This window comes from Ranitomeya variabilis, chromosome 6, assembly GCF_051348905.1.
Source record: "Ranitomeya variabilis isolate aRanVar5 chromosome 6, aRanVar5.hap1, whole genome shotgun sequence".
NCBI classification, from domain to species: domain Eukaryota; kingdom Metazoa; phylum Chordata; class Amphibia; order Anura; family Dendrobatidae; genus Ranitomeya; species Ranitomeya variabilis.
The window spans coordinates 426,792,314-426,805,941 of record NC_135237.1 but is presented as its reverse complement, the minus strand read 5'-3'; the positions used below and the strand labels follow the sequence as shown (position 1 = coordinate 426,805,941).

General features: G+C 43.7%; 1 protein-coding gene across 2 annotated transcripts in view; it reads left to right on the top strand.

The window, feature by feature from the left end:
• Positions 1–13,628, top strand: part of SLC35D4 (solute carrier family 35 member D4) — a 189,272-nt gene that overhangs the window by 128,272 nt on the left and 47,372 nt on the right. The window contains exons 12-14 of one of the 2 annotated variants that reach the window (XR_013217015.1): positions 3,799–3,868; positions 5,586–5,679; positions 10,345–10,372. Coding sequence is in view for 1 of the 2 variants with exons in the window: in XM_077270357.1 (XP_077126472.1) it covers positions 3,799–3,868; positions 5,586–5,679 (164 nt within the window). In the remaining variant the exon portion in view is untranslated. The remainder of the gene's footprint in view (positions 1–3,798; positions 3,869–5,585; positions 5,680–10,344; positions 10,373–13,628) is intronic. The other variant, XM_077270357.1, reaches the window with a different exon arrangement.

Genomic DNA, 13,628 nt, shown 5'->3' with positions numbered 1-13,628 from the left:
CTGCTGACATAACACCTAGACCCAATCCACAGTGGAAGGTCAGATTAAAGGGAACCTGTCACCCCTAAAATCGAAGGTGAGCTAAGCCCCCCGGCATCAGGGGCTTATCTACAGCATCCTGAAAGATGAGAAAAAGAGGTTAGATTATACTCACCCAGGGGCGGTCCCGCTATGGTCCAGTCTGATGGGCGCCTCCGGTCCGGGGCCTCCCATCTTACGATGATGTCCTCTTCTTGTCTTCATGCTGCGGCTCCGGCGCAGGCGTACTTTGTCTGCCCTGTTGAGGGCAGAGCAAAGTACTGCAGTGCGCAGGCGCTGGGCCTCTCTGACCTTTCCCGGTGCCTGCACACTGCAGTACTTTGCTCTGCACTCAACAGCACAGACAAAGTACGCCTACACCGGAGCGTGAAGACTAGAAGAGAATGTCATCGTAAGAAGATGGGAGGCCCCGGACCAGACCGCGACGCCCATCGGACCGGAGCAGGACCGCCCCTGGGTGAGTATAATATAACCTCTTTTTCTCATCTTTCAGGATACATCGGCGGCTTATCTACAGCATTCCAGAATGCTGTAGATAAGCCCCTGATGCCGATGGGCTTAGCTCACCTTCGATTTTGGGGGTAACAGGTTCCCTTTAAACCCTCGGAGAAGGCTAGTACCTGCTTTGTTTGTATAATCATGTTTCAGATCCAGTTTCCTTAAGGTGTAAAATCCCTTTGCCAGACTTTGATGACTGTATTATCAGTATTTTTCTGAGCTGATTTAGAAAGATCAGCTGTGGTCGGTGGGCATAAATTAGGACACTCTTGGGAAAAAAACTAATTCTCCCATCAGCACAAGATGACTAACGAATTCTTAGGTGCCTCATTCTGCAGGATAACATGGATACCTCTAGAATAGGACGTTGGATCGCAGATATCACGGTATCATTATTCAGCTTCCATATAGACGGCTTAGGAGGGTTGGGCGTCTGCAGTGGCCTACAACTAGAAATGTTATCATATTCTTAAGATATGCATTTAACATACAAACTTGTTTCTAAAGGTAATCTGTAACTCTAGAAAAAGGAGATCTAAAAACTATTTGAAGTAGGGTGGGTTCCTTGGGACTACTCCTTGGCGCAACATTGTGTAAACTCCTTTCTTAAACCTCAATTTTTCTTCTTCCCAGCCTCCACCCTCCCTATCTATTGCTCATTTCCACGTCTTTTATCTTTGTTCTTAATTTTGGTTTGTAGTTTGTGGAAAGTTAATGTTATTCATGGAGACTCTCTTTTGTTTAATCATGTGTAACATGTATGTGATTACCATTATAAGCTCATATAATATGCTAACTTGTTTTCTTATTGTTAAAACTTTCATAAAAATTACAGTAAAAAAAAAAAATCTAATCTACCAGTAACCTGCTATATAATGGGAAAAGCTGTCCTGGTTGATATATATTCAGTATATCTTTTATTTATACATTGACTTTGCTGCTCATTCTGGGCTTTGTAATCAAGTAGGTTGTCCTAATCAGTGATTGACAGATGCACACAAAAATGACCAGCATTGATTGGGGCAACACACTTGACTACTTGGACGTGAATGACCAACAGAAAATTATAGGTGCAGGGCCCTCATAAATGTACAACCGAAAGACAAAACCCCTAAAAATGTATCTCTATTAAAAACTTACCTTAAAATCAGGTACTCAGAGCACCTAGATGCAAACAGACAAAAATATCAATTCAGTCAAAAGCATATAATGAGGGGGGAAAATGGGGACTGATTTGCCCTACACTGCATGTTTTACCTGTTTGTTAGACAATCCCAGCATGTGTTGCGGCTGTTGAACAGCCACGAAACATGCAGCTGCGGGGACTCGAACATATTAATCCAGCCCACCGAAAACACTGTTAGCACCTGAGCATGCTCCGATAACACCTTATCCCAGCATGTTCGCTCATCACTAAAACCCACACATGAATGTTCTCAGGATGCTTTACTGTTGACATTACAATGGATTCATGGTAGTACTCACCTTTTCTTCTCCTGACAATCATTTTTCCTGATGTCGCAAACAGTTTAAATGTGGCATCATCATCAAAAATAAATTTACCATAGTCCTCTGTAGTCCAATTCCTGTTTTTTTTTTTTTTGTTTTTTTTTTTGCGTAGTCGGTCTGTCCTTGATGATTTTCTTGGAGACAAGTTGCTTCTTTGCTACCTTCTTGACAAGTCAGGCTAACCAAAGCTTTCGCCTCACTTTGCTTACATGAGGACAGAACCCTGCCTGCTGCCATTCTTGAGCAAGCTCTGCACTGGTGTTAAGCCATTCCCATTGCTTAAGGGTGGTGAACCTCGGGCTGAGAGCCATTCGTGGCACTCAATTCTACTTCTTCCGCTGTGTGCAGAGTTAGCATGCAATGAATTCCCATCCCACAGAAGAAGACATCAGTGGCATTGTCTCCTGTGATGTCTACACCGCAAGGTCAAGCCTAAATGTGTCTGCTGTGAGGTCTATTCCGCAGCCCCATGCCTGCTGTGAGGTCTAAGCTGCGGCCCATGCCTGCTGTGAGGTCCATGCCGCGGCCCCATGCCTGCTGTGAGGTGTATGTCGCGGCCCCACGTCTGCTGTGAGGTCCATGCCGCGGCCCCACGTCTGCTGTGAGGTCCATGCCGCGGCCCCACGTCTGCTGTGAGGTCCATGCCGCGGCCCCACGTCTGCTGTGAGGTCCATGCCGCGGCCCCACGTCTGCTGTGAGGTCCATGCCGCGGCCCCACGTCTGCTGTGAGGTCCATGCCGCGGCCCCACGTCTGCTGTGAGGTCCATGCCGCGGCCCCACGTCTGCTGTGAGGTCCATGCCGCGGCCCCACGTCTGCTGTGAGGTCCATGCCGCGGCCCAATGTCTGCTGTGAGGTCTATACAACATTTGGGATCTGAGTGAGCTGGAATAAGGAGTATAAAATACAAGTCCTACATCTTTTCTTACATAAATCTCTCCACTTCTGCCCTTTATCATCCCATCTGCATATGGAGCAGCATGTTCAACAGGACAGGTTCCGTCTTTTGTGCGAAGACTGCTATTCTACAATGCTAATATTATCAGTGGAAAGATTACACATTTTATTAGATCTAAGTATCATGAGTTGCTGGAAATTTTTGTTTTGTTTTATTCAGTTTGATGTCTTTTTAGTTTGTCTTGGTCATCCAGATAAAGGTTACTTGATTTAGAAGTATAAAGCTGGCCTTACAAATTTCATGGCTGTTGGCAAGTTATGCTCCTGCCGACATCTCAGCCGATTCTCCCATTTACAGGAGTACTAGTTCGTCCTCCATAAGAAAAATGCCGGCTGTCGTGTCGGCCAGCAGCTCATCTCCGGGAATACACTGTGAAATCAAACATCAGTTGGCTGGCGCCACAATACACATTAGACCGTTGGCCGATGTTGATATAATCTGTTTCGGACAATATCCGTCTAATGTGTAACACTTGTTACATGTTGGACTATTTTTTTTTTTATTATCTAAAAATTTAGTCTAAATAAGTGGTAGTTAATAAATCTCGCTCAAACTCCTTTACAAATCACGCTTACCCGACTGCTCATTTATCAAATTAAGTAGTTAGGAAATTTTCAGATTTTGCTTCCAAAATGTCGCACCATATCAGTTGGAATAATTGCATGACGCAGTTCACACCTAAAACTGGTGAACGCTGCGTTTTGAATGTGTGCTGTTTTGTTTGATGCGGTCTTGCTCATTATATTAATCCACCGCTCGGCAGGCTTCTTCATACGGTCTCTTCTTGTCCCCTTAGGTGACCTTATCAGTGTCTTGGAGTTTCCATTCCTCTACTTTCATACTTTTCACAGTGGATGTTGTGCTAGGTAAGAAGGCTTTTTTTCAATCTAACAGCAATTTATGATAAAGCCGCACTTCTAGTGGTTTTCTAAGATTTTAAAATCCTTGCAAAACTGTATTGTATGACTGCAACATGTGAATGCATCTTTGTAATTAAAACATACCAACATTTTCATCACTATGATTCTGCAGGACTTTGCAGTGTAATATTTTTATTTTTTTTTTAAATCGCTTTTGGGCTATGTTCACACTTTGCGTTTTTGCTGCGTTTTTATTTATCCAAATTTTAAGCTGCATTTTACAGTACATCAAAGTCTGTGAGATTTCAGAAATCTCATGTGCACACATTGGTTTTATTTTCCTGGCTGATTTGGAAAACTGCAGCATGTCATTTCTTTCAGTGTTTTTCCTGCGTATTTGCAGAGTTTTTTTCACCCTTAGGAAACAATGGGTAAATGCAAAAATGCAACAAAAAGTGCAGGTATCGGGGGGGTTTTTGCTGCAAAAACCTTAAGGGAGTTACATCATGATTTATTTTTATTTATTTTTTTTGATAGGGGTGCACTAAACTTTATCAGCATGTATAAGAGACAACAACGCGGCAAACAAATGCAGCAAAACCTGCTTTTGTTTTTTTTATAGCATCTTCGAGCAGGTTTTGCCTGCAAAAAAACTTAGCAAAAACGCAACTTGTGAACATAGCTTTACAGATTTTTGCTGATAAGCCACAGCAGAGACCACCAGAAGTCTGTGTTGCAGGTTACACTAAGCTGGCACCGTCCTGCTCATCAGCCTTCAGTGCGGCAACAAATGGTGTAAAATCTTATGATGCTCGCTCCCGCCCTGTAGATGGTAGCCTAGCGGCTGGAGTAGGACACTGTGTTTAGTTTAGTGCAACTTTCAGTAGAGACTTCAAGTGGTCCGTGCTCTGGCTTATTAGCAAGAACGTTAAAGGGAACCTGTCACCCCCAAAATCGACGGTGAGCTAAGCCCACCGGCATCAGGGGCTTATCTACAGCATTCTGTAATGCTGTAGATAAGCCCCCGATGTAACCTAAAAGATGAGAAAAAGAGGTTAGATTATACTCACCCAGGGGCGGTCCGATCCGATGGGTGTCGCGGTCCGGTCCGGGGTCTCCCATCTTCTTACGATGATGTCCTCTTCTGGTCTTCACGTTCCGGCTCCGGCGTACTTATCTTCCCTGTTGAGGGCAGAGCAAAGTACTGCAGTGTGCAAGCATCGGGAAAGGTCAGAGAGGCCCTGCAGTACTTTGCTCTGCCCTCAACAGGGAAGATAAGTACGCCGGAGCCGGAACGTGAAGACCAGAAGAGGACGTCATCTGACGTGTCATCGTATGTGTGCTAGGAGATTATAGATGTTCACTTTCCCTTTTTTTTTTTTTTTTTTTTTTTTTTTTTTTTTCATCCTTCCTATTGTGCGCTAATATTTTAATGACCATTTTATGCTTTTCAGGGTAAATTCTATATGTATTTTTATATGTGTCAGATACGTTACCCCACTTTCGTGGAATGAATTGCAGTGAATCTGTCGTGTCCTGTTAGGCCACAGCCTTTAAAAAAAAAAAGAAAGTTTACAGTGCTGACGTAAAACCATAACAAGTTGCAAGTTTACGTGCTGCACAAAAACATTGTGACTTTTCTACGCAAATTTTCTAAAGAGGGCATAATGAATTGGTTGTTCAGTTTACCAAGATTTAGTACAATTTTGTTCTTTCCTTGCAGTGGAATTTTTGGTTTCCTGCTTATGTTGCTGTCAGTGAAGTTAAGGAGTAGCCTCTCTTCTGCACTTCATCTCTCATGGAGTTTCTTTGCTAAGGTAAGTCACCTACTGTAGTGATTGCCGTGATATTATCAGTAGATACATGGTCAGTTGTCTGGATCTCTGAAAACAAGGCTGTATACATGAGGCGTGGATGGTGAACTCGGCGCATACAAGAATGTGTCCAACAGTTCATGCTGAGGAGTGGAGTATCCTGAAATTCACTGCCAGTATTATACTTTGTTTTGCAATTTATTGTTCTGTGTCATTAGAGAGGGCGTCCCTGCAATAAAAATAAATAATATTTTGCAAATAACGTTAACTGGCAAAATTTTGTCTTTCTTCAATTACTCCACATAGTACCCCAATGGATATGTTGATGCTTTCACCTTGTTACATCTACCATTGAAGTCTATGGAAAACAGAAATGGTAAATAACCATCTGTTTTCTTCCATCTGAAACTGATCCAGTAAGCAAAAATCGGATGGATAACTAATGGATCCGTTTTGCAAAAACTTCACTGTTTAAAAAAAAAAAAAAACAACAGCAAAAAAAACGGACGAAGTTAAATTCTTATTTTTTTTTTTAGTTGGATAAAAAAGTTGTCTGCATAACTTTTTTTAGTCAACAGATTGTTGCTGGATCCGTTCTAATGGACGATTACTGGAAATGTATTTTTGAACACATGTTTATTAAAATCTATACATTGCTCAAAAAAAATAAAGGGAACACTTAGCACAATGTGCCTCCAAGTCAATCACGCTTCTGTGAAACCAACCTGTCCAGTTACGAAGCAACACTGATTGTGAATCAATTTCAATTGCTGTTGTGCATATGAAATGTACAACAGGCAGAGATTTTAGGCAATTAGCAACATAACCCCTATAAAGAAGTGATTTTGCAGGTGGTGACCACAGAACATTTCTCTGTTCTCATCCTCTCATCCTTTTTGGCTGTTGTTTTGGTCACTTTTGTATTTTGTCATTGCTCTCGCCACTAGAGGTACAATAGCATGAGGCGGTGTCTACAAACCACAGAAGTTACTCAGGTAGCACAGCTCATCCAAGATGGCACATCAATGTGAGCTGTGGCATGAAGGGTAGCTCTGTCTGTCAGTACAGTGTCCAGAGCATGGAGCAGATACTGTACCAGGAAATGGGCCAGCATACCAGGAGACGTGGAGGGAGCCGTAGGAGGGCACTCCATCTGCGCACACGCGGCCTCAGGAAGATGGCCGCCGCCACAGAAAAGCCAGTGAATAGCGCAGATTGCGCTCTTTGTCTGCCACTGCGCAGTGCATTCGGCAGTTGCGCATGCGCAAAAGACTACGCCAAAGCCGGGAAGATAAGCAAGAGGTGGGGGAGAAAGCCATTTCACCACGCCCTTTTGACCAGACCAGCGTGATTGACAGGCGAAAACGGCGACTTTGGTAAGGTATTTCGGCAGCATAGGTGGGGAATCAGGGGACAAAAAATGCACTATTGTAAAGCACAGCTCAGGCCCTATTTAACGGTATTTTTATCTCATACTGAAAAAACGGGGTGACAGGTTCCCTTTAACTAACATATTGGGTTTCTAAGTGCAAATCTGGATGTAGGTAATGTGGCTGATGTGATTTATCTGGACTTTGCAAAGGCATGTGATACTGTACCACATAACAGCCTTATAGTGAAGCTACAGTGGCAAGGACTGGGGGAATCTATATGCAGATGGGTAAGGAATTGGCTAAATAACAGGAAACAATTTTGCAAAAAGATCTGGATAAGATGTCTGAATGGGCAAACACTTGGCAAATGAGATTTAATGTTGGTAAATGTAGAGTAATTCACCTAGGATGGAGTAATCCTATTTTTGCATATATATTAAATGGGAGTATACTCAGGACTACAGAAAAGGACTTGGGTATTCTGCTGCTCAGCTTACTTGTAACCAGTACGCAATGTCAAGCAGCAGCTACAAAAGCAAACAAGATTTTAGGGTGAATAATAATAATCATCATTCATCATTCACCATCATCAATATCATCATCCATCATTCACCATCATCAATATCATCATAATTCATCATCATCATCATCATCAATCATCATCAATAAATCATCATCAGCATTCACCATCATCAATATCATCATCATCCATCATTCACCATCATCATCAATCATCATCATCCATCGTCATCTTGCGCTAACATATTCCGCAGAGCTTTACAGTTTGCACACATTACCTTCGCTGTCCCCGATGGGGCTCACAATCTAGATTCCCTATCAGTATGTCTTTGGAATGTGGGAGGAAACCGGAGTACCCGGTTGAAACCCACAATCACTTGTGAGGCCACATCTAGAATATGGCATCCAGTTTTGGGCTCCACATTTTAAAAAGATATTCAGAAGTTAGTTCATAAGGCGGGCAACTAGATTATTTCAAGGGAGGGAAGGCCTCTCATATGATGAGAGGTTGGAAAAGTTGTGCTTGTTTAGCTTAGAAAAAGATGCCTCAGAGGGGGATCTCATTTACATGTATAAATGACATAATACTGACCAAAGACCATACTAAGGACCAGGGGCCACTCATTACAGGTGGAAGAAAGGCGATTCCGACAGCTAAATAGGAAAGGGTTCTTTACAGTTACAGCTGTCAGCCTCTGTAATGCCTTACCACAAGAGGTAGTAATGGCAGACACTATAACAGCTTTTAAAAAAGGCATGAAAGATTTCCTCAATACACATAGCATTGCGGGTTCTGATTAATTTAGTGTCAAAATGAACACTTGGCGGAGAAAGGTTTGAACTTGATGGACCTGGGTCTTTTTTTCAACCTTTGTAACTATGTAACACCGTTAAGTCAGATACTCAAACTAAAATAATTAGAATTAAAAAAAAAAATTAACAGGACATATGTCACATGTGGAGCCAGAAGACTGCATCGTCTGATTGCTCCTACTCCAGTGCTGAGAAGAAGCACTTCTTCATTTTAAATGGTGATTATTCCTTTTGGCTGAACAGGGTTTAATCGATCAGGTTGGAAAACTCCGTGAGCTGAGCTCAGCCATTCTCTTCCCCTTTATTATCTGGGCTCTGATGCAAATCCCTGTCAGAGCTAGCATTTGCTGCATGGCTTCAGGAGGAAGAGGTGTTCATTTGAGAAGGAGTGTTGGAGGAGTTATCTGTGACTGTTGCGTGGTTTCTCTTCACTACTTTTGTTTATTCCTCATCCTCCACTCCCCCGTATTTTCCTCTAATCTATGTGAATGAATATTTTGTATGCCTAGAGTTTTCTGTTATCCCTTGTTTGTGTAGCCTTATTTGTCGGGTTGGTGTACTGCGGTGCACAATAGCCCCCCTCTAACCTGGGTGGGGGAAGAGAACAGACGGAGTGCTAACTCAGGAGATAAGGCAAGGATGGCAGCCCCGGCATCTAAACCTTCAGAAGTATCCCGGGGAATAGGGTGAGCTAGGTGCCCCCTAGTGGTAGGGTCAGGGAAGGAGCCCCTGGTCCCGGGTCACCCAATAGCTGTGTTGTGACAACACAGTAATTTACATGTATGACTTTTCACTTGCCCTGACAATAAACCAATGCTAAAAAAAAAATAATTTTATTATTTTCATTATTTTGTGAATTTCTTGTTCAGGATTGGTGCAGTTTAAACATAGGGAGCAATTCATCAAGAGTGGCACAGCACACACTCGCACTATCCCAGTCTTTTTGAACGCAAAATTGGCTTGAATCAGTGGTGGCGCCATGTCGCGTTTGGAGACCCCCTGATGTACCAAGACAGTGGAAACCCCCCAATTCTAACTCCAATCATAACCCCAGCACACCCCTAACCCTAATCCTAACCACAACCCTAACCCCAACACACCCCCTAATCCCAACCATAATCCTAACCACAAACCTATCCCCAACACACCCCTAACCCTAATACCAACCATAACTTTAGCCCAACTCACTATAGCCCAACTTGCTTTAGCCGCCTATTCTAACCCTAATGGAAAAATGGAAATAAATACTTTTTTATATTATTATTTTTAGCTAACTAAGGGGGTGATAAAGGGGGGTTTGATTTATCACAGTGATCAAAATCAACCAATAGGAAAAATTTCCTATTGTTGCCGGGTGCCGGCTGTCAGATCTCGGCGGGCACAATGCACATGTGCCCACCATTTTCTCCCGCAAGAAGACGTCGGCGGCCCAGGGAACCTCACGGGGTTTGCAGGGACAGCTGAGGTTTTTTGTTTTTTTTTCGGTCATCGTTATACTGCAAAACCGGGTCGGTAAAAACCAACCTGAATCCTGTTCTCTGGGGTTTCAGCTACCCCCAGAGTAGCAGAGACCCCAGAGAAATTCTGACTCTGGGGGGTGCTATACCTTTATTTCCCAGCTCCGTTAAAAAGCAGCGCAGCGGCATAAGTACCCTTAACTGCCGCCGTTAGAAGGTGTATCGGTGGTCGTTAAGGGGTTAACTGGAAGTTAAAATATTATTATAGAACAATATTGGTTGACAACCTATAAATGATAGTGAAAAATTTTAATGGCTAATTTATTTTTCTTTTCCAGTAAAAATTTAAAAGTTTTTAATTCAATAAAAATTACAATTTAAAAAAAAAAAATTTTGCACATCTCCCCGTTGTGCAAATTGTGTTTGGCTTTTTAATGGTTTTACTCTGTTTTCTGGTGTAAAAGCTTTATTGAAATGGCCACATAGTATTTTGTTTTGTTTTTTAGTGGACTTTAACCTTTGGAAAGCTTTAAGGTGAGATATCTACTTATCCTCTGTGAATTCAATGTATGTTTTTGCCAAGTTATAAACTAACTTACAACTAAACTACATTGTAAGCAAAACCAAAGAAATGAGCTGGAGAGCATGGTGGTGTAAAGGTACCTTCACACTGAGCAACTGTCCAACGAGAACGACAGCGATCCGTGACGTTGCAGCGTCCTGGATAGCGATCTCGTTGTGTTTGACACGCAGCAGTGATCTGGATCCCGCTGTGATATCGCTGGTCGGAGCTAGAAGTCCAGAACTTTATTTCGTCGCTGTCATCGCTGGATCGGCGTGTGTGCCGCCGATCCAGCGATGTGTTCACTTGTAACCAGGGTAAACATCGGGTTACTAAGTTCAGGGCTGCGCTTAGTAACCCGATATTTACCCTGGTTACCATTGTAAAAGTAAAAAAAAAAAAAAAACACTACATACTGACATTCTGATGTCTAAAGCTTGCTAATGCACGCGCTGCTGCCGAGAGCTTCCCTGCACTGACTGTGTCAGCGCCGGCCGTAAAGCAGAGCACAGCGGTGACGTCACCGCTGTTACTGCCGGCACTGACACATTCAGTGCAGGAAGCTCTCGGCAGCATTAGCAAGCGCTCCTGCCGAAAGCAGTTTTAACCCTGTGGACGCCGGCGGGGGACGTGACAGACATCAGAATGTCAGTATGTAGTGTTTTTTGTTTTTTTTTTACTTTTACAATGGTAACCAGGGTAAATATCGGTGGAAAAGAGGGATGGAGGGCACCATCATACTTCTATCAGACTGGGATCCGCCCGGAGTATGTCAAAGAGATAATGCCAATATATAAAAGAGAAAGAGGACATACACAAAACCAGGGATCACCAAGAGAACAATAATGTAGTATATAGTACTCAATTTTATTATAGTCAAAACAGGACACAAAACACAATAAAAGCAGTTAAAAACCAAATACCGTATATACTCGAGTATAAGCCGACCCGAGTATAAGCCGACCCCCCTAATTTTGCCACAAAAAACTGGGAAAACTTATTGACTCGAGTATAAGCCTAGGGTGGAAAATGCAGCAGGTACTGGTGAATTTCAAAATTAAAAATAGATACTCCATACCGTTCATTATGGCCCCATAGATGCTCCACATAAAGCTGTGCCACATATAATGCTCTGCACTGTTTATTATGGCCCCATAGATGCTCCACATAAAGCTGTGTCACATATAATGCTCTGCACCGTTCATTATTGCCCCATAGATACTCCACATAAAGCTGTGCCATATATATAATGCTCTGCACCGTTGCCCCATAGCTGTGCCATATATATAGTGCTCTGCACCGTTGCCCCATAGCTGTGCCATATATATAATGCTCTGCACCGTTGCCCCATAGCTGTGCCATATATATAATGCTCTGCACCGTTGCCCCATAGCTGTGCCATATAGTGCTCTGCACCGTTGCCCCATAGCTGTGCCATATAGTGCTCTGCACCGTTGCCCCATAGCTGTGCCATATAGTGCTCTGCACCGTTGCCCCATAGATGTGCCATATAGTGCTCTGCACCGTTGCCCCATAGATAGCTGTGCCATATAGTGCTCTGCACCGTTGCCCCATAGCTGTGCCATATATATAGTGCTCTGCACCGTTGCCCCATAGCTGTGCCATATATGCTCTGCACCGTTGCCCCATACCTGTGCCATATAGTGCTCTGCACCGTTGCCCCATAGCTGTGCCATATAGTGCTCTGCACCGTTGCCCCATAGCTGTGCCATATAGTGCTCTGCACCGTTGCCCCATAGATAGCTGTGCCATATAGTGCTCTGCACCGTTGCCCCATAGATAGCTGTGCCATATAGTGCTCTGCACCGTTGCCCCATAGATAGCTGTGCCATATAGTGCTCTGCACCGTTGCCCCATAGCTGTGCCATATAGTGCTCTGCACCGTTGCCCCATAGATAGCTGTGCCATATATATAGTGCTCTGCACCATCCCCATAGATAGCTGTGCCATATAGTGCTCTGCACCGTTGCCCCATAGCTGTGCCATATAATGCTCTGCACCGTCCATTATTGCCCCATAGCTGTGCCATATAGTGCTCTGCACCGTCCATTATTGCCCCATAGCTGTGCTGCTGCTGCAATAAAATAATAAAACACATACTCACCTGTCTTGCTTGCAGCTCCTCGGCGCCATCTTCCCGGCGTCTCTCCGCACTGACTGATCAGGCAGAGGGCGGCGCGCACACTATATGCGTCATCGCGCCCTCTGACCTGCACAGGCAGTGAGGAGAGACGCCGGGAAGATGGCGCGACGCCCGGCGTGTGGAACGAGGACAGGTGAATATGTAATACTTACCTGCTCCCGGCGTCCTGCTCCTTCCCCCGGACAGCTGGTCTTCGGTGCCGCAGCCTCTTCCTCTATCAGCGGTCACCGGCACCGCTCATTAGAGAAATGAATAGGCGGCTCCGCCCCTATGGGAGGTGGAGCAGCCTATTCATTTCTCTAATGAGCGGTCCCACGTGACCGCTGTACAGGGGAAGAGGCTGCTGCACCGAAGACAGTGGGACGGGCAGAGGGAGCGCCAGGATCGCCGGGACTAGGTAAGTATGCCTCAGCGCCCTCTCCCCCTCACCCGCCGACCGTGACTCGAGTATAAGCCGAGGGGGCACTTTCAGCCCCAAAATTTGTGCTGAAAATCTCGGCTTATACTCGAGTATATACGGTAGGTACATCCCCAAAAGGGGGAAACCCCCCAAAAGCCGAGAACAGACTGATGCAGGAAAATACAGTACTGGTGTGCCGTGATATCACACAATTATACAACAGATGGAAAAAATCAAATGTACAATATACAATGGCTTAATAAGCGATAAATATCGTGTGTGCCTTATCGGCTTGAGATTGTTATGGCCATAACAATATAAGATGTAATAAAGCTCAAACAATGTATATATATATATATATAAATGTAAAAATGTATAGTATGATAATACCCAATCCAAAAATCCCCTTATAGAGGTGCACAAAATGGTGTAGATGAATAATCAGACCTAAAAAATGGGTCCCAAATGCTGTGAATAACACATGTATAAATTACTGCATGTGAAATATACAGAATCTGAAATAAAAGATGGGGAAGCACTCCCAGGACCCCACATAAGAGACACTTGGTTTCTGTGGTACTGCAGATATAAGGGGATTTTTGGATTGGGTATTATCATACTATACATTTTTACATTTATATATATATATACATTGTTTGAGCTT